This window comes from Piliocolobus tephrosceles, chromosome 21 (genome assembly GCF_002776525.5).
Source record: "Piliocolobus tephrosceles isolate RC106 chromosome 21, ASM277652v3, whole genome shotgun sequence".
NCBI lineage: Eukaryota > Metazoa > Chordata > Mammalia > Primates > Cercopithecidae > Piliocolobus > Piliocolobus tephrosceles.
In genome coordinates, this window is record NC_045454.1 from 33,285,475 (window position 1) to 33,305,275 (window position 19,801).

Consider the following 19,801-nt stretch of genomic DNA (forward strand, 5'->3'; position numbering starts at 1 on the left):
TTTGGCTTTTATTCTACACAATTTAAAAAAAAAATTGATGACCGAGAAATAGAAGAAGAAATAAAAATGCTGGGACCTTTATCTAAATCCTGGAAAGTATGAAACCCTTAGTACCAGCTCCCAGGGTGTTAGGAGAATTAAATCACATAATGTGTTATGCCCAGCACAGTGCTCTGTATCACACCCTTGAACACATAGTGCCTGCTTAATAAACATTGCATTAGTACATGTGTACACATGTTGCTTTTTAAATACAGACTTATTCAGACATTGCTGCCTTCTGTTTTGTCTGTAAACTTTAAAGAGCCAGCAAAGAATATAAAACTTCAGGATGGAGATGGGTTGTCCTTATTTGTACCAGAAGTATTTGGTTGTGACAAGGGGGCTAAAGTGAGGCCAAAATTACCAAGTGATTTATAAACTCATTAAAGCCTGAGAAGCAATGCTTAGCCTAGTGGTTATCAACCCAGGCTTCTCCTTAGGATCACATGGTCAATTTGCAGAAACCTCTTGTGCCCTCCCCACAGCTTCTGTTTATTGTTGTGGGTGGAAGCATCCATGTTGTTTTAATGAAGGGCCTCGTATGACTCTAAGGTGAGGCCAGAATCAGGTATGAGGGCTTCAGAATACATTCATGAGAGTTAAGTTCTACCTTTGTACTATAGGGTGGTCACAGGGCCTGTTCTATTTGGGTTTGATAGGGACAGGTCAGTGTGGCACATATTTGCATTACTGTAACAGAAATTACTGGTGTCTGTGGCAGGGGAGGGCACCTGAGGACAGAAAAGGAGAAACATATTTTTATCTTCATGGAGCAGCTCATTGTGCCTGAATCTCTTCTGTTTTAAAGGACAGAAATGGGTTGACTTTTTCTTTTACTGCCAGTTGATGTCATCCTAGCAGGTAAACATGTAATACTGACACCTTTAAAGGCATATTGTCAAGATGCAGGTGTAATTTATCCAGAGAGTCTCATCTGAGAATGAATTCCAGAGAAGGTGGAAGAAGAAAAAAAAGGCTTTTCTTTTTTTTTTTTTTTTTTTTTTTTTTGAGACGGAGTCTCGCTCTGCCCAGGCTGGAGTGCTGTGGCCGGATCTCAGCTCACTGCAAGCTCCGCCTCCCGGGTTCACGCCATTCTCCTGCCTCAGCCTCCCGGGTAGCTGGGACTACAGGCGCCCGCCACCTTGCCCGGCTAGTTTTTTTGTAGTTTTTTAGTAGAGACGGGGTTTCACCGTGTTAGCCAGGGTGGTCTCGATCTCCTGACCTCGTGATCCGCCCGTCTCGGCCTCCCAAAGTGCTGGGATTACAGGCTTGAGCCACCGCGCCCGGCCAAGAGACGGGGTTTCACCGTGTTAGCCAGGATGGTCTTGATCTCCTGACCTCGTGATCCGCCCGTCTCGGCCTCCCACAGTGCTGGGATTACAGGCTTGAGCCACCGCGCCCGGCCAAAAAGGCTTTTCTTTAGGTAAACGTGTGTCAGATGAAGAGCTGTGTCCACTCTTCCTCCTAGACTGCCATGCATTTAGTACTCACACACCTTTACTTCTCTACTTGTGTTTTTCCTCCCTAATGAGTTTGGTTTAACTACTTGTTAAAATTCTTATGATAGTCAAGGGTCTCTGAAAAATATTTCTTTCCTATATCTCAGAGCCTTCTCTTTATTTGCTGCATCATAGCTTCTTATATGCCATGCAGGATTCTCAGCAATAATTTATGATCTGCAATATTAAAAATGTGTCCTTTGTGGCTGTTGAACATGGAAAGATGTGGATACTCAAGATTTCTATTGGGGAAAAACTCTGGTCCTTAGTAAAGATGTAGAACATGTAATGTTGAGGCTCCATCTGTGTGTTCCATTAGCTCTATGAGGAACGGGATTAAGAAAATGCATATTAAAATGGGATGGCATTTATTACCCAGAAAGTTCTGAAAACAATTATTAGGAGATACCCGCTCTCTAGGGTGCTGCATAAAACTGATGTTTCTTTCTTTTTTTTTTTTTTTTTTCTTTTGAGACGGAGTCTCACTCTATCACCTAGGCTGCAGTGTAGTGGCGCAATCTCCAGCTCACTGCAAGCCCCGCCTCCCAGGTTCATGCCATTCTCTTGCCTCAGCCTCCCAAGTAGCTGGGACTACAGGCGCTCGCCACCACGCCTGCCTAATTTTTGTATTTTTAGTAGAGACAGGGTTTCACCCTGTTAGGCTGGTCCCGAACTCATGACCTCGTGATCTGCCCACCTCGTGCCTCCCAAAGTGTTGGGATTACAAGTGTGAGCCATCGCACCAGGCCTAAAACTGATGTTTCCTTATGGTTAAATTCAGACTATAATTTTCTTTTTTGGGGGGAATATTTCAACAGTGATGCTGTGTTCTTCTGTGAGCATTAGCACAACATAAAAATCTGTCCTAGGGCAGTTAATGGTTAATGATTCACTTGGTTAAGCAGCTGTCTGACAGACTTTTTTCACTATAGAGTTATTTTTCTCTTTATTATTAAGTAGCTTTATGCAGCTGATGTGCATAAACCATCATATTTAATCTGGCAGCTGTCCTTTCTTATTTTTTTCCTACATATTTTTCTTTGATGAATGAGGGCTCTTTGTTTATAGGCTAGAAAATATGGGAAAAACACAGGCTCTTCCACTTAGTAAATGTTTGAAAAAATATCCCTCTTGGGCCAAAAACATTCACATTACTGGTGTGTTAGAAATTCAAAAAATTGGCCGACCGCAGTGGCTCATGCCTGTAATCCCAGCACTTTGGGAGGCTGAAGCAGCGGATCACCTGAGGTCGGGAGTTCAAGAGCAGCCTGACTAACATCGAGAAACCCCATCTCTACTAAAAATACGAAACAAAAAATTAGCCGGGCGTGGTGGTGCATGACTGTAATCCCAGCTACTCAGGAGGTTCAGGCAGGAGAATTGCTTGAACCCGGGAGGCAGAGTCTGGTGAGCTAAGATGGCACCATTGCACTCCAGCCTGGGCAACAAGAGTGAAACTCCATCTATAAATAAATAAGTAAATAAGAACGACTTTATTTCAGATCTTCTGGGGAAAAAAAAAAACCCTGCATAACAAGGTCTTCAGCTTATTGTACATATTAAAATTTGAGAGGTGCCTTCTAACTCAGCATTTCTATCTGAAAAATATTCACAACTCATTCCGTATGATGTAAATATAGCACTCAAAAATGTACATTGTTCATGGCCTTAATTTTATACTTTATTATCTAGAAAAATATATGAACTGATGTGGATCTTGTGCTGCTGTTTTTTCTCAGAGTTAGAGAATACATTAGAGAATATTTCTGTGTTGAAAACATTTTATTGGATAATTCTAGTCCTGTAAGTCAGAACCACTTCTCTTTACTCTCATTTCACCTTAAGTCAAAAATTCCGCCCATGGCCACTTGGTAAAAATATGTGTGTGTGTGTTTTTCAGGGACCATTACAATTTAGAGATGTGGCCATAGAATTCTCTCTGGAGGAGTGGCATTGCCTGGACACTGCACAGCGGAATTTATATAGGGACGTGATGTTAGAGAACTACAGAAACCTGGTCTTCCTTGGTGAGAATAACTTGAGTACATAATTCATAATATACCCTAAAGGTTTTATTTATCTTTTTTGTAGAATTTTTTTAGTAATTTATTTGCATATGAGTTTCAGATACCCTTTTTCCAGAAAAATCTTCAGAGTTTGTTCATTTAGAAAAGAAATTCTTCAAGATGTTTAATCTTAATCCAAACTTGCCACATTCCTGAGTTAAGCTTTATTCTTCACTCCAAATTAGTGGTAATTCCAAAAATTTAGTGGCATAAAATATTGTTGCCCCCACCTGAAAATCTAATTGCTACCACCAATTTTTGATTTTAGTAGTACCAGGTAGTAAAATTAAGAAACCTACAAATTGAAAGTATTTTCTAAATATTTAGAAATTTCTGTTATAGGCCAGGCGTGGTGGCTCACGCCTATAATCCCAGCACTTTGGGAGGCCGGGCAGGTGGATCACCTGAGGTCAGGAGTTCAAGACCAGCCTGACCAACATGGCGAAACCCTGTCTGTACTAAAAATACAAAAAATTAGCCGGGCGTGGTGACAGGCTTCTGTAATCCCAGCTACTCAGGAGGCTAAGGCAGGAGAACCGCTTGAATCCGGGAGGTGGAGGTTGTGGTGAGCCAAGATCGAGCCATTGCACTCCAGCCTGGGCAACAAGAGTGAAACTCCATCTTTAAAAAAAAAAAGAAAGAAATTTCTGTTATAACTTAGTATTTTAGTATTAATTTACTAGAATATTTTATCACATCCTCTCTGCTGAGCACATTACTAGCTTGTAATTGGAGAATATGAGCAAGATTCACGTTATTTATTCTTAATAAAACAGGTATTGTTGTCTCTAAACCAGACCTGATCACCTGTCTGGAGCAAGGAAAAAAACCTTTAACTATGAAGAGACATGAGATGATTGCCAAACCCCCAGGTAGGTGTGAGTGAAAATGAATACAACACATGACACAGAGAAGAGGTCCCAAGGTCAAAGAGAAAGCGAGTCCTTAAAATGTTATATGGGAAGCTATGTTCCCAAGGAAATAGTTCCTGGGCAGCCTTTTTTTTTTTTTTTTAATTTTGCTCTTACAAAGAGACATCTGTCTTATGTTTTTAAATTCTCTAGAGATTCTACTTTTCTTTCAGTGAGCTTCCTTCGAGTTCACAGTGAGAGCCAAAGTCCTCTTCATGACAGATAAGAGACTGCACAACCTGGCTGCTTTTCCATTGTTTTGGGGACACACAAGTATCTGCATGATTTTGAGAAACTAAGACCTTTTTAAGTTCTCTTTTTGTATCAGGTCTTAAATGTGTGTGAAAGTATTAGGTTCTGTTCCACTTTTTTGTCCATTTTTGTTTTTATTACTATATAGTCTTGAAATACATAGCTTGAAATTTTTTTTTTTTTTTTGAGGCGGAGTCTCGCTCTGTTGCCCGGACTGGAGTGCAGTGGCCGGATCTCAGCTCACTGCAAGCTCTGCCTCCCGGGTTTATGCCATTCTCCTGCCTCAGCCTCCGGAGTAGCTGGGACTACAGGCGCCCGCCACCTCGCCCGGCTAGTTTTTGTATTTTTAGTAGAGACGGGGTTTCACCGTGTTAGCCAGGATGGTCTCGATCTCCTGACCTCGTGATCCGCCCGTCTCGGCCTCCCAAAGTGCTGGGATTACAGGCTTGAGCCACCGCGCCCGGCCATAGCTTGAAATTTTAAGTATGATATCCTGCTTTGTTCTTTTTCCTCATGATTGCTTTGGCTATTCAAAGTTTATTTTAGTTTCATGTAAATTTTAGAATTGTATTTTCCATTACTGTGAAAAAAAATACCACTGCAATTTTAATAGGAAGTTTATTGAATCTATAGATTACTTTGGATAATATGGCACTTCAATAATATTTAATCTTTCAATCCATAGACATAAACTATTTTAAAATTTACTTGGATCTTCTCTGATTTTTTTTTTTTTTTTGTATTACCTCCTTGGTTAATTTTTTCTTCAGAAATTTATTATTTAATGCTATAGTAAATAAGATGTTTTTCTTTATTTTATCAGATAGTTAAACTCTATGAAACTATAGATATACTTTTATGTTAATATTTTGCTAATTTAATTAGTGTATTTATTAGTTTAGACAGGTTTTAATGTACTATGTATGTCTTTGTTTTTGTATTATACTTTAAGTTCTAGGGTGCATGTGCACAACATGCAGGTTTGTTACATAGGTATACATGTGCCATATTGGTTTGCTGCACCCATTAACTCATGATTTATGTTAGGTATTTCCCCTAATGCTATCCCTCCCACAACCCGCCACCCCACAACAGGCTGTGCCCATTGTGTGATGTTCCCCGCCCATGTCCAAGTGTTCTCATTGTTCAATTCCTACCTATGAGTGAGAACATGCAGTGTTTGGTTTTCTGTCCTTGTGATAGTTTGCTCCGAATGACGGTTTCCAGCTTCATCCATGTCACTGCAAAGGACATGAACGCATCCTTTTTTATGGCTGCATAGTATTCCATGGTGTATATATGCCACATTTTCTTAATCCAGTCTGTCATTGATGGACATTTGGGTTGGTTCCAAGTCTTTGCTATTGTGAATAGTGCCACCATAAACATACGTGTACATGTGTCTTTATAGTAGCATGACTTATAATCCTTTGGGTATATACCCAGTAATGGGATGGCTGGGTCAAACAGTATTTCTAGTTCTAGATCCTTGAGGAATTGCCACACTGTCTTCCACAATGGTTGAACTAGTTTACACTGCCACCAACAGTGTAAAAGTGTTCCTATTTCTCCACATCCTCTCCAGCATCTGTTGTTTCCTGACTTTTTAATGATTGCCATTCTAACTGGTGTGAGATGGTATCTCATTGTGGTTTTGATTTGCATTTCTCTGATGACCAGTGATGATGAACATTTTTTCATGTGTCTGTTGGCTGCATAAATGTCTTCTTTTGAGAAGTGTCTGTTCATATTCTTTGCCCACTTTTTGATGTTTTTTTTTTTTCCTTGTAAATTTAAGTTCTTTGTAGATTCTGGATATTAGCCCTATGTCAGATGGGTAGATGGCAAAAATTTTCTCCCATTCTGTAGGTTGCCTGTTCACTCTGATGGTGGTTTCTTTTGCTGTGCAGAAGCTCTTTAGTTTATTTAGATCTCATTTGTCTATTTTGGCTTTTGTTGCCATTGCTTTTGGTGTTGTAGTCATGAAGTCCTTGCCTATGCCTATGTCCTGAATAGACAAAATTGACCGTATAGTTGGTAAACCATTCCTCAGCCAATGTAAAAGTACTGTGTATGGTTTTTTAAATATAAGATTGTATGATCTACAAACAGCATTTTACGTATTTTTCTGTTTCAGTGGATTTTTTTTAAATTTGACTAATTCTTCTGCCACATCCAGTGCTAGATTAAAATAGAAGCTGCTAGATTAAAATAGAAGCATTGACAATGGGCACAATATAGTTTCGTATTGGTGTCTGAATTTGATGGAGAAAAACACCTCTTCAAGTTTTTGTAAACTGATTTTTTAGAAGGTAAAAAAATCTTCTTTTATTGGGCCCTTAGCGTGATGAGATGCCCTCTGAATTTGTAGTGAAGAGGGATTGTAGCTTGGTCACAAGGCTGCTCGGTCTGCACTATGGTCCACCTTTAGTTGGCTTGTTACAGGGACTTGGGTAGTTGTAATTCCCATTTTATTTTTGGACAGACTGAATACCCTTCAGGACTTTGCTCTGTAGGGCAGACACTAGGGCATGTTTTTGCAGTCGGGTCTGCATATGGTGGGCCTTGTATCAGGATGTGGATGAGTATGGTTTTCAGTGAGTACCAGAGAATATTTCCTCAGGTAACTGTGTGAGTTTCTGTATAGGCAGAACTGGCCTTAAACTGTGGCTCAGGTAACTGAAACTGAGTCACTGAACTGTTTCAGGGACCACAGTAAAGGCCAAGGTCTGCAGGCCTGCCTACATGGCTGTAAATGGGTGCCTTCCTCCAGGTCTCTGGAATGGCAGGACCTCTGCCAGACTGTGGCTGGGAGGAGTTTCACATAGTTTCAGAGTAAGTTCAGAATTCTCAGTCAGACCAAGCTGAGTGAACCCTATCCTGGTCTGTAGCCAAGAACAGGGGTCCTGTAGTTTCCCACCTGAATGAGGGCCTGCCTTCTGAATAGAACACTTCTCAATCTTAAGCTTTAACAGCGTTTCAGAACTCCCTCTCTGGATCTCAAATCTTACAGGCACTTATTTTGGAGATAGGGTCTTGCTACATAATGCAGACTGGTCTCAAAATCCTGGCCTGAAGCATTTCTCCAACCTTAATGTATCATGGAGCTGTCATTACAGGTGTAAGCTGGTAATGCCTGTAACCAGGCATTAGCCTGGTTCTCTCATAAAGGCATTCTTGTCAGGGATGGCTGACCTTTTTTTTGCTGTAAAGGGATATGAAAATAGGGGACTTTTAATCTTTTCATCTTGTTGAGGTCACTCTCCCTATACATTTTTACTTTCTGTTTTCTGTTTCAAATTTGTCTGTAATTTTAGATTCAGATGTTTAGGACAATACGCTAGAATTTGCATGGCCAGAAGTAAATTAGATAATTAGTAGACACTCCATATTTACTAAAATAGTTACTTATAAATTTAAGTTTGCTGCAGGCAAAAAGGAATTACAGAATTTTCATCTACTTTCTTCAGCTTATATCTAAATAATAACATAGTTTATTTCCTAATATTTGTTTTACATATCAGAGGGTCTAACCCTACTCTGCAAAATATATATTTTTTTCTTTATTTAACAATATAAGTCTATTCTTTTCTTCTAAAGTTGATTACAGCAGTTTCATTTTGTGTAAGAATATTTAAAACATAAAAAGTAATATTAGTTTCTTTGAAATCATTATTTATTAAAAATTTCTCATTAGAATCTTCTGTGTATAATTATACTGCAGTCTCTGAAATTGTACTGCCACACAGTGCATGCCAGTGATTCAGAATACCCGCATTTAATGAGTACACCTGTAGACCTTTTTTTTTTTTTTGAGATAGAGTCATGCTCTGTCACCCAGGCTGGAGTGCAGTGGTGCATGTGATTTTGGCTCACTTCAACCTCCACCTCCTGGCTTCAAGCATTTCTCATGCCTCAGCCTCCCAAGTAGCTGCAATTACAGGCATGTGTCACCATGCCCGGCTAATTTTTGTATTTTTTGTAGAGATGGGATTTCACCATGTTGGTCAGGCTGGTCTTGAACTCCTGACCTCAGGTGATCTGCCCGCCTCAGCCTCCCATAGTGCTGAGATTACAGATGTGAGCCACTGCACCTGGCCTAACAATGTTTTTTTAAATGATACATCAGTGTTGCATACCAGATTTTATGAGTAAACATTTCTCTTATTATTGTTTTGAAGTTCCATGTTACTGTGTTTTTTCAGAGTAGGTTTCCTTTTTTTTTTTTTTTTTGGAGACAGAGTCTCACTCTGTCACCCAGGCTGGAGTGCAATGGCGCAATCTCAGCTCACTGCAACCTCCACCTTCCAGGTTCAAGCGATTCTTCTGCCACAGCCTCCCGAGTAGCTGGGACTGCAGGCATATGCCACCATACCCAACTAATTTTTGTATTTTTAGTCGAGTTGGGGCTTCACCATGTTGGCCATGCTGATCTCAAGTTCTTGGCCTCAGGTGATCTATCCGCCTCAGCCTCCCAAAGTGCTAAGATTACAGGCTCGAGCCTCCGTCCCCATCCTTTTTTTTTTTTTTTTTTTTTTTTTTTTGAGATGGATTCTCGTTCTGTCACCCAGGCTGGAGTTCTATGGCATGATTTTGGCTCACTGCAACCTCCACCTCCTGGATTCAAGCGATTCTCCTGCCTCAGACTTCTGAGTACTGCGGGAACTACAGGTGTGCCATGCCCTGCTAATTTTTGCATTTTTAGTAGAGATGAGGTTTCACCATGTTTGTTTGTCAGGCTGATCTCGAACTCCTGACCTGAGGCAGTCCACCCGCCTTGGCCTCCCAAAGTGCTGGGATTACGGGTGTGAGCCACCACACCCAGCCATTTTTTGTTTTTTTTTTTGGTGTTTCTTTGAAGGGAGTTTTGCTCTTGTTGCCCAGGCTGGAGTACAGTGGCATAATCTTAGCTTACGGCAACCTCCACCTTCCGGTTTCAAGCAATTCTCCTGCCTCAGTCCCCTGAGTAACTGGGAGTACAGGCACGTGCCACCATACCCAGCTCATTTTGTATTTTTAGTAGAGAAGTTACCATGTTGGTCAGGCTGGTCTCAAACTCCTGATGTCAGGTGATCCGCCTGCCTCCACCTCCCAAAGTGTTGGGATTACAGGTGTGAGCCACCACTCCTGGCCTGAAACAGTTTTTTAATCCTATCTAGGTGAGTAGTCATAAAAATTCTCCTAATTTCAACATCTATTTATTTATGAATCTATATTATTTTGTGTGGAAGACACACATAACAAAATTTATAATAAAATATTTATAGGCCGGGTGCAGTGGCTCATACCTGTAATCCCAGCACTTTGGGAGGCCAAGGCAGGTGGATCATGAGGTCAGGAGATCGAGACTTTCCTGGCCAACATGGGGAAACCCTGTCTCTACTGAAATACAAAAAACCGGGCATGGTGGTGCATGCCTGTAGTCTCAGTTACTCAGGAGGGTGAGGCAGGGGAATTGCTTGAACCCAGGAGGCAGAGGTTGCAGTGAGCCGAGATCTTGCCACTGTACTTCAGCCTCAGAGACAGAGTGAGACTCCATCTCAAAAAATAATAATAAGAAGAAGTATATATATGTATACTGTTTAGTCATATTATGTTGACATTGTTATGCATCATATCACTAGAATATTTTTATGTTGCAGAGCTAAATCTCAATATACATTAAATAACTACCAATTCTTCCCATTTGATAGCACTTTTAAAGCACCACTTTTTCCGGTTTCTAAGAGTGTAACTGCTTTATACATCTCATACAATCTGTCTTTTTATGGCTGGCTCATTTTATTTTGCATAATGTCATCAATATTTCTCATAATAGTTGTTAGAGTATTTTCTGCTTTTTAAAAATTGAGTGATATGCCATTATTTTTATATCTACTGATTTGGTGACAGAAATTTGCATTGCTTTTATCTGTTGGCTTTCAGTAGCAGTGCTGCTATAATTACGTGAAAGATGATATATGTGCTGCATTCTGTTTTGTTAGTCTACTTTTTCACCTTTATACTCATACCAAATTGTTTTAATTCTGTAGCTTTTTGATGTGTTTTGAAATCAGAAATTGTAATGCCTCCAACTTTTTTTTTTAAGATTGTTGGGTACTCTATTGCCTCTTTAGATTCCATATTCTTTTGGATTTGCTGTTTTTATTTCTTCAAAAATGCAATGAGAAATTTGAAAAAATTGCATTAAATCTGTAGATTAAATTGAGCGGTATAGACATCCTCACAATATTATTTCCTTTTTGATTGTTTTTGAAATGGAGTTAAATTAACCCGCCTCAGCCTCCTAAAGGAGTGAGCCACAGCATCCAGCCCAGTTATGTGAACAAGTGCATGCTCAAGAGTGTGTTGAATCATTTCTATACATTAGTAAATTTATCAATTATTTACATTATTGTCTTATACTCTAATTCCATTTTTGTCATAGAAAGTAACTATGAAATTTCAGTTTTGTTTTTTTTTGTTTGTTTGTTTGTTTTGAGACGAAGTCTCGCTCTGTTGCCCAGGCTGGAGTGCAGTGGCCAGATCTCAGCTCACTGCAAGCTCCGCCTCCCGGGTTCACGCCATTCTCCTGCCTCAGCCTCCCGAGTAGCTGGGACTACAGGCGCCCATCACCTCACCCGGCTAGTTTTTTTGTATTTTTTAGTAGAGACGGGGTTTCACCGTGTTAGCCAGGATGGTCTCGATCTCCCTACCTCGTGATCCTCCCGTCTCGGCCTCCCAAAGTGCTGGGATTACAGGCTTGAGCCACCGCGCCCGGCCTCTGAAATTTCAGTTTTAAAAATGTGTTAAGACTTTGTTTTTGACCTAACAGGTGGTCTGTAAAGAGGAATGTTGTATCAGCTATTGAGAAGGTTGTGTATCCTGATATTGTTTGAGGAGTATTCTCTATACCTTCAATAGAAATAGTTGTTTTTTACTGCCTTCTAGTCTTCTGTTCCCTTACTAATATACTGTCTTGTTTTATTATTATTACAGAAAGTGGGGTGTTGAAATATCCTACTATAATTATATTGCTCTCTCTCTGTTTATTCAGCTTTGTTAGTATTTGCTTCATATATTTGAAACCCCAATTTGAAACACACACACACAAAAATACACACATGGATAAACAAATTTGTCACAGCCCGGCGCAGTGGCTCACACCTGTAATCCCAGCACTTTGGGAGGCCAAGGCAGGCAGATCACAAGGTCAGGAGATCAAGACCATCCTGACTAACACGGTGAAACTCCATCTCTACTAAAAAATACAAAAAATTAGCCGGGCGTGGTGGCAGGTGCCTGTAGTCCCAGCTACTTGGGAGACTGAGGCAGGAGAACAGCATGAACCCAGGAGGCGGAGTTTGCAGTGAGCCAAGATCGCGCCACTGCACTCCAGCCTGGCTGACAGGGCAAGACTCCATCTCAAAAAAAAAAAAAAAAAAAATTTGTCATAGGTTCCCAGTAAATTAATCTATATATTGTTTAATGTCCTTCTTTATCTTTTGAAGTTTTGACTTAAAGTACATTTTATAAAATATGACAGTTTTTGACTTAACATGTAGCTGTGTAATATTATTTTGACCTTTTTCTGCTCTCATTTTGTTAATATTTACATGAAATTTCTACTTCTGTCTTGCCACTTTCAGTCTTTTCTTGTCATTAGATCTCAAGTGACTCTTGTAAAAAGGCAAGTTGAATCTTGATTTTTAAAGTTTTTTAATGAACCTCTTTATTAAAAGTATGTCTCCCGATTGGAAAGATAATTATATATATTTAAATAGTTTTCTGAAAGAGAAAAACTTACTGTTAATAAAATAATTGTTTTGATTCTTGTATCTTTGTGTCTCATTTTTTTAAAATTTTTTTTGATTTTTGTATTGACATGCTTTGAGTTTTTTTTCTTACTTTTTTTTGTGTATTTATACAGATATTTTCTTAGTACCTTGGGGGATTACCTAAAACCTCTAAAAGATCCAACAATATATTTTAATGTGATAAAAAATTAACTTCGGTTGCATACAAAAATTCCTCATTATTACATCTGCCTTCAACTTTGTTATTGATTTTACTAATTATATCTTTATGTTGTCTATTCATTAACAGATGTTAATTTCTATACTTTTATCTTTTAAATTTTAGAGAATTAAAAATGTTTTCTGTACCATTATGATGTTAAGAAATTCCATTTTTATGTATGTGCATATCTTTTCCAGAAACTTACATATTTTCATATGATTATGTGTTGTTTTCTTGCATTATGTTATTTTCTCTGGAAAAAAACTCCTTTCAGCATCCTTGATATGTAGGGCATATGCAGTGCCAATATACTTTCTAAGGATTTGGTTATTTTGGAAGGACTTCTTTTTATTTGGTGGTACAATTTTGCTGATGGTACTATTTCCACTTAACAGCTCTTTTTTATTATTATAACTTTAATAACAATATCACCATTTCCTTTTGACCTGCAAACATTTTTTTGATAAATGTATTGGTTATCTCATAAGACTGTGCTTATAAATGGCCATCATTTTTATCTTGTAGCTCCCAAAATTCTTTTCTGATCTGTGATTTTTGAAATTTTGTTTATATATGTGTTTGTTATAAATATATGTTTGGGTGTAACCTAGTTCAACTTTTCAGCTTTTTCATATTTACACCATTTTTTCTTTCTTTTAAGAAATTTTTCGGGCCGGGCGCGGTGGCTCAAGCCTGTAATCCCAGCACTTAGGGAGGCCGAGACGGGCGGATCACGAGGTCAGGAGATCGAGACCATCCTGGCTAACACGGTGAAACCCCGTCTCTACTAAAAAATACAAAAACTAGCTGGGCGAGGTGGCGGGCGCCTGTAGTCCCAGCTACTGGGGAGGCTGAGGCAGGAGAATGGCGTAAACCTGGGAGGCGGAGCTTGCAGTGAGCTGAGATCCGGCCACTGCACTCCAGTCTGGGCGACAGAGCAAGACTCTGCCTCAAAAAAAAAAAAAAAAAAAAGAAATTTTTCACTTAGTTTTTGTATTTTTTACTTCCACAATTTTTGTATTCTATTTTAATATTTTTTGGTGTTATCGTCATTTTTCTGATCTTCAGTAATTGTGTTCCTATTTCACTTCGTGAATATTGTTCAATTTATTTTATTTCATTTATTTTATTTTTCCTGAGACAGAGTCTCGCCCAGGAGTGCAGAGCTGTGATCTCAGCTCACTGCAACCTCTGCCTCCCAGGCTCAAGCGATTCTCCTGCCTCAGCCCCCCGAGTAGCTGGGATTACACACGCCTGCCAGCACGCCTAGCTAATTTTTTTTTTATTTTTATTAGAGACAGGGTTTCACCATGTTGGCCAGGCTGATCTTGAACTCCTGACCTCAAATGATCTGCCTACCTCTGCCTCTCAAAGTGCTGGGATTACAGGTGTGAGCCACTGCGCCTGGCCTTTTTTATTTTATTTTTGAGACACAGTCTTGCTATGTTGCCCAGGCTGGCAGTGGCACAATCTCTGCTCACTGCTTCCCTTCCTGGGTTCAAGCAATTCTCTTTTGTCAGCCTCCCAAGTAACTGGGATTATAGGCAAATGCCAAGACCACCAAACCTGGCCTGTTCAATTTATTTGGAATTTTAAAAATTATACACTTTTTATTGTTGTGTTTGAAAATTTTATAATTTTTTTGATGGGGCCATATCGCCCTAATATTTTGTATACATGGTAATCTTTGAGATTTGGACATTAACAAAAAGCTACCTGTTACGATCTTTATAATGTAACTCTGTCCTGGCATAGTCTGAAATCAATTGTTTTGGCTAGAGATTCTGGGAATTTCTCAAACATGTTTTTAAGATATGTCTTGTCTAAAATTTTGTGTTGTTAAATCGGCTTATTCATATTTCTTCTTAATAATCAGTAATCACTTGCTTCACCCATTCCGTGTTTGGGATACTGCAGTTTCCCTGCTTCTGTAACATTTACCTTTAGACTCAAAGTGTCATTCCAACGTATATTACCATTTAATGTTGTGGGAGAGATTAACCAGTATCTAAGAAAGCCCCTAGAAGCCAGAAATAAAGACGTATGTGCCAATATTTTTCTTGTTTTTTAAAAAAGGAACCAGGAGTTGGCAATTTACATTTTTGGGTGCATGTGTGAGACAGAGTCTTACTCTGTTACCTAGGCTAGAGTACAATGTCATGATCTTGGCTCACTACAATCTCTGCCTCCAGTTTAAGCAGTTCTCCTCCCTCAGCCTCCAAAGTAACTGGATTACAAGTACCTGTTACCATGCCTCGCTAATTTTTTTGTATTTTTGTAGAGATGGAGTTTCACCATCTTGGCCAGGCTAGTCTTGAACTGTTGACCTCATGATCCACCTGCCTCGGCCTCCCGAAGTGCTGGCATCACATATATGAGCTACTGTGCCCAGCCCACAATTTACTTTTAAAGGCACAATGTTATACTGGAGAGCAGGAAGAGCTGTGTTGGGTATAAGTAATAGACTTTTCCTTTTCTTCCATGTGGCTCTTTGCATTGTGGGGTCCTTCACACACTTAACTCATTTATAAATTTTTTACAAATGTATTTTGGTCAGTATGTTTTTGTTACAGTTATATGTCCAGGAAGAAATTACAGCTTGTGGTATTTTGCTATGTCATCTTCCTTATGTAGTTTGTATAATTTTATAGGTTAGATTTGTAAAGTATATTTATCTGAGTCTAGCAATTGAAGTAATGTGTTTTTATTTTTTCTTTCAGTTATGTGTTCTCATTTTGCCCAAGACGTTTGGTCAGAGCAGAGCATAAAAGATTCTTTCCAAAAAGTGATACTAAGAAGATATGAAAAATGTGGACATGACAATTTACAGTTAAAAAAAAGCTGTGAAAGTATAGATGAGTGTCCGGTACACAAAAGAGGTTATAATGGACTTAAACAATGTTTGACAACTACCCAGAGAAAAATATGTCATTGTGATGAGTATGTGAAATTCTTGCCTAAATTTTCAAATTCAAACAGACATAAGATAAGAGATATTGGAAAAAAACCTTTTAAATGTGTAGAATATGGGAAAGCTTTTAACCAGTCTTCAACCCGTACTACGTATAAGAAAACTGATAGTGGAGAGAAACGCTACAAATGTGAAGAATGTGGTAAAGCCTATAAGCAGTCCTCGCACCTTACTACACATAAGAAAATTCATACTGGAGAGAAGCCCTACAAATGTGAAGAATGTGGCAAAGCCTATAAGCAGTCCTGTAACCTTACTACACATAAGATAATTCATACTGGAGAGAAACCCTACAGATGTAGAGAATGTGGCAAAGCTTTTAACCACCCCGCAACCCTTTTTTCACATAAGAAAATTCATACTGGAGAGAAACCATACAAGTGTCATAAATGTGGCAAAGCCTTTATTTCATCCTCAACCCTTACTAAACATGAGATAATTCATACTGGGGAGAAACCCTACAAATGTGAGGAATGTGGCAAAGCTTTTAACCGTTCCTCAAACCTTACTAAACATAAGAGAATTCATACTGGAGATGTACCCTACAAATGTGATGAATGTGGCAAAACCTTTACTTGGTACTCAAGCCTCTATAAACATAAGAGAGCTCATACTGGAGAGAAACCTTACAAGTGTGAACAATGTGGCAAAGCCTTTACTGCATTCTCAACTCTAACTGAACATAAGATAATTCATACTGGAGAGAAACCTTACAAATGTGAAGAATGTGGCAAAGCTTTTAACTGGTCCTCAGCCCTTAATAAACATAAGAAAATTCATATTAGGGCCGGGCGCGGTGGCTCAAGCCTGTAATCCCAGCACTTTGGGAGGCCGAGACGGGCGGATCACGAGGTCAGGAGATCGAGACCATCCTGGCTAATACGGTGAAACCCCCTCTCTACTAAAAAGTACAAAAAACTAGCCGGGCGACGAGGCGGGCGCCTGTAGTCCCAGCTACTCGGGAGGCTGAGACAGGAGAATGGCGTGAACCCGGGAGGCGGAGGTTGCAGTGAGCTGAGATCTGGCCACTGCACTCCAGCCTGGGCAGCAGAGCAAGACTCCATCTCAAAAAAAAAAAAAAGAAAATTCATATTAGAAACCCTACATAGCAAAGAATGTGGAAAATCTTTTAAATGTTCCTCAACACTTAATAAGCATAAGATAATTCATACTGGAGAGAAACCCTATGAATGTGATGAATGTGGGAAAGCCTTTAACCAGCCCTCGACTCTGACTATGAGAATTTATATGGAACATAAACCTTACAAATATAAAGAATGTTACAAAGCTTTTTAAGGAAGTTCTCAACCCTTATTACACATAATTTATACTGGACAGAAACCCTGCAAGTTTGAGTTTCACTCTTGTCACCCAGGCTGGAGTGCAATGGCACGATCTCGGCTCATGGCAACTTCTGCCTCCTGGTTTCAAGCCATTCTCCTGCCTCAGCCTGCCGAGTAGCTGGGATTACAGGTGCCCAGCACCACGCCCAGCTCATGTTGGTATTTTTAGTAGAGATGGGGTTTTGCCGTGTTTGCCAGACTGGTCTCAAACTCCTGACCTCAGGTGGTCCACCCACCTCGGCCTCCTAAAGTGTTGGGATTACAGGCATGAGCCACCACGCCCAGCCAAAAGTTATTAATCCTTAAGAGACATGGCGATAATTCATGCTGAAGAGGAACTCTACAAACCTGAAAGATGCGACAGTGCTTACCACCTCCAACTTTTGTATACAGAAAAATAAATTATATTAGTGTGAAACCTTAGAAATATATGAAATGTGAGAATTAATGCTACCAAAACTCCTAGAAGTGTGAAGAATATGGCAAAACTTTTAATGAGTGTTTACACCTTATTTCAGAGGAAAGCTTTTATCCTTGAGAAAAATTGTACAGATATAAAGAATATTGAAAAGCCATTAATGCCTACTCACATCTTACTCAACAGAAGAAGATTCACAGTTAATAAAAGCATTAAAAGTGCAATTACTGTCAAAAAATCTTTCAGAAAATACAAGCCTTTAAAGAAAAATATTCTGAAATCATCCATTACAAATATAAAGGGGGTTTGTAGTACCTTTACTTGTATCACAGATCTTACTGCACACATTTGTACTAGAGGAAAACCCTGAAGCAGTTGCTCCAGCTTTGTTCAACATCATGGAATTTATATTGGAGAAGAGTCCTGCAAATATAATGAATTTGTAAAGACTTTTTTTTCAAAATCTATAGCTTAGAAAACACCACAGAGTTTATACTAAAATATTTTTGCAGATGCAGTAAATATGAAAAAATATTTAATTCAAAATTGATTTTACACTAGAATAACTAAGGCACTGACACTTCAGACATTACACTAAATCAGTATTGAGTATAAAAACGAATCCATAACTAAAACTGTTTTTGTATATAACTCTAAAAGGAGATTTTCTGAAGCATTGTAATTACATTGAAAGTTTTGTACTTGTTTCCTGGAAAAAAATTTTTGAAAAGTGAATAATGACATAATACAGCTTTCAGATTTCTTTATGATGTTATTTTATTCCTATTGTATTCACATGTGAAAGCATGTGATCAATTACTGCTGCATTAGAGATACTACAGATTCTTTTTTTATTGGGTATTATGACCTTTTCTATAAAAGAGTAAGGACATTAAAATATAAGGTGCCTGATGAAAATGTCAGTGGAGAGGCTCTTTGTAGTTAACTTATATTAAGTAATGTATAAGGTGGGGGTTCCCATTTGTATAATCCTAGCCTATGAGTTAATGTTGACACTTTGCTTTGTCTTTTGGATGGCCTAACCTACATTAACATGTTGGCAGACCATTTTAAAACTTTTTTTCAAAAATTATAATGAATTACTTTATTAATACAGATAATAAGGTGGGGGTTCAGAGTAATAGTTTTCTACATTATAGTGAGAAAAATTATAGTTTAAAAGTATTAAATGAGAATATTATTTTATTGTACTTTTATGTAATAGAATGTAGTACATATAAAAATTGTTAGATTATGTGTGAACTTTGTTTTTGCCATGTTAAGACTATTGTGTGTTTAATAAAGCAATATTATGCCACTAACTTTAACCTATCCCACCTTAATCAAGGGTGTACTTAAAAGGTGGTAACAATATACTATTTGGTGCATAGTGGAATAACATCTCTAGTCGTCACTTTGCCAGTGGCTTTCAACTGCAAATGAGTTGAAGAATATTGTTCCCATAGTTTAAGTTTTTATTTTTTCTTATTGAAATTTCTTATTAGTATTTGTGGGTATATAGTATGTGCATATATTTATGCCTTATATGGCATATTTTGATTCAGGCATACGATATGTAGTAATTACATTAGGGTAAGTAAGGTATCCATCACCTCTAGCATTTATCCTTTAATTACAGTGTAATTATACATTTTTAGTTATTTTAAAATGTATAAATTGTTATTGACTACAGGTTTATTTTTATGGTCATAATAAAAATTATACAGAAAAATAAAATATGGCCAGGTGCAGTGGCTCACACCTGTAATCCCAGCACTTTGGGAGGCCAAGGCAGGTGGATTGCCTGAGGTCAGGAGTTCAAGACCAGCCTGGCCAACATGGTGAAACCCCGTCCCGAGGCAGCGCTTTCATATTCCACTCTGCCAGTCCAGCTGAGGATCCAAGCCGCTTACAGGCTCCAAAGTGAGTTCTGTAAACAGTTGCAACTTGGCTCTGATCAGATAGGGAGGTTCGCATTTATTCAGTAAGACTAATTAACAAAAGTTGTACATAAACACCACTAGAGGGTAAAGATTAAAGGCCAGTTTCCCAGGCCTAAAGCAAACACCATTTGCAGGTATTAAGCTCCTCCGAACCCCAAGTAGGAGGCAGTAAAGTACCCGTGGCAGCACAAAATTTAGTCTTAAGCCCACATAACTAAGAGATTAGTAAAATAAACTTCCCATGTTCCTTTGTACTTGCACCCTAATCTTTCTGGCTCCTGCACCCTGGCTGCCTTCAGCCAAGCAATCTGAAGCTATACAAACTCAGGCCTTTAAGAGAGCTTTTGACTATTACTCT

General features: G+C 38.8%; 1 protein-coding gene across 1 annotated transcript in view; it reads left to right on the forward strand.

Annotated features, from left to right (window-relative positions):
- Nucleotides 1–18,818, forward strand: part of LOC111554382 (zinc finger protein 506) — a 32,485-nt gene extending 13,667 nt beyond the window's left edge. Inside the window, exons 2-5 of the mRNA XM_023229899.2 lie at nt 3,442–3,568; nt 4,384–4,479; nt 15,489–16,525; nt 16,836–18,818. Of these exons, the coding sequence (XP_023085667.1) occupies nt 3,442–3,568; nt 4,384–4,479; nt 15,489–16,525; nt 16,836–16,904 (1,329 nt within the window). The 3' untranslated portion in view covers nt 16,905–18,818. The remainder of the gene's footprint in view (nt 1–3,441; nt 3,569–4,383; nt 4,480–15,488; nt 16,526–16,835) is intronic.
- Nucleotides 18,819–19,801: the final 983 nt, after the last annotated feature.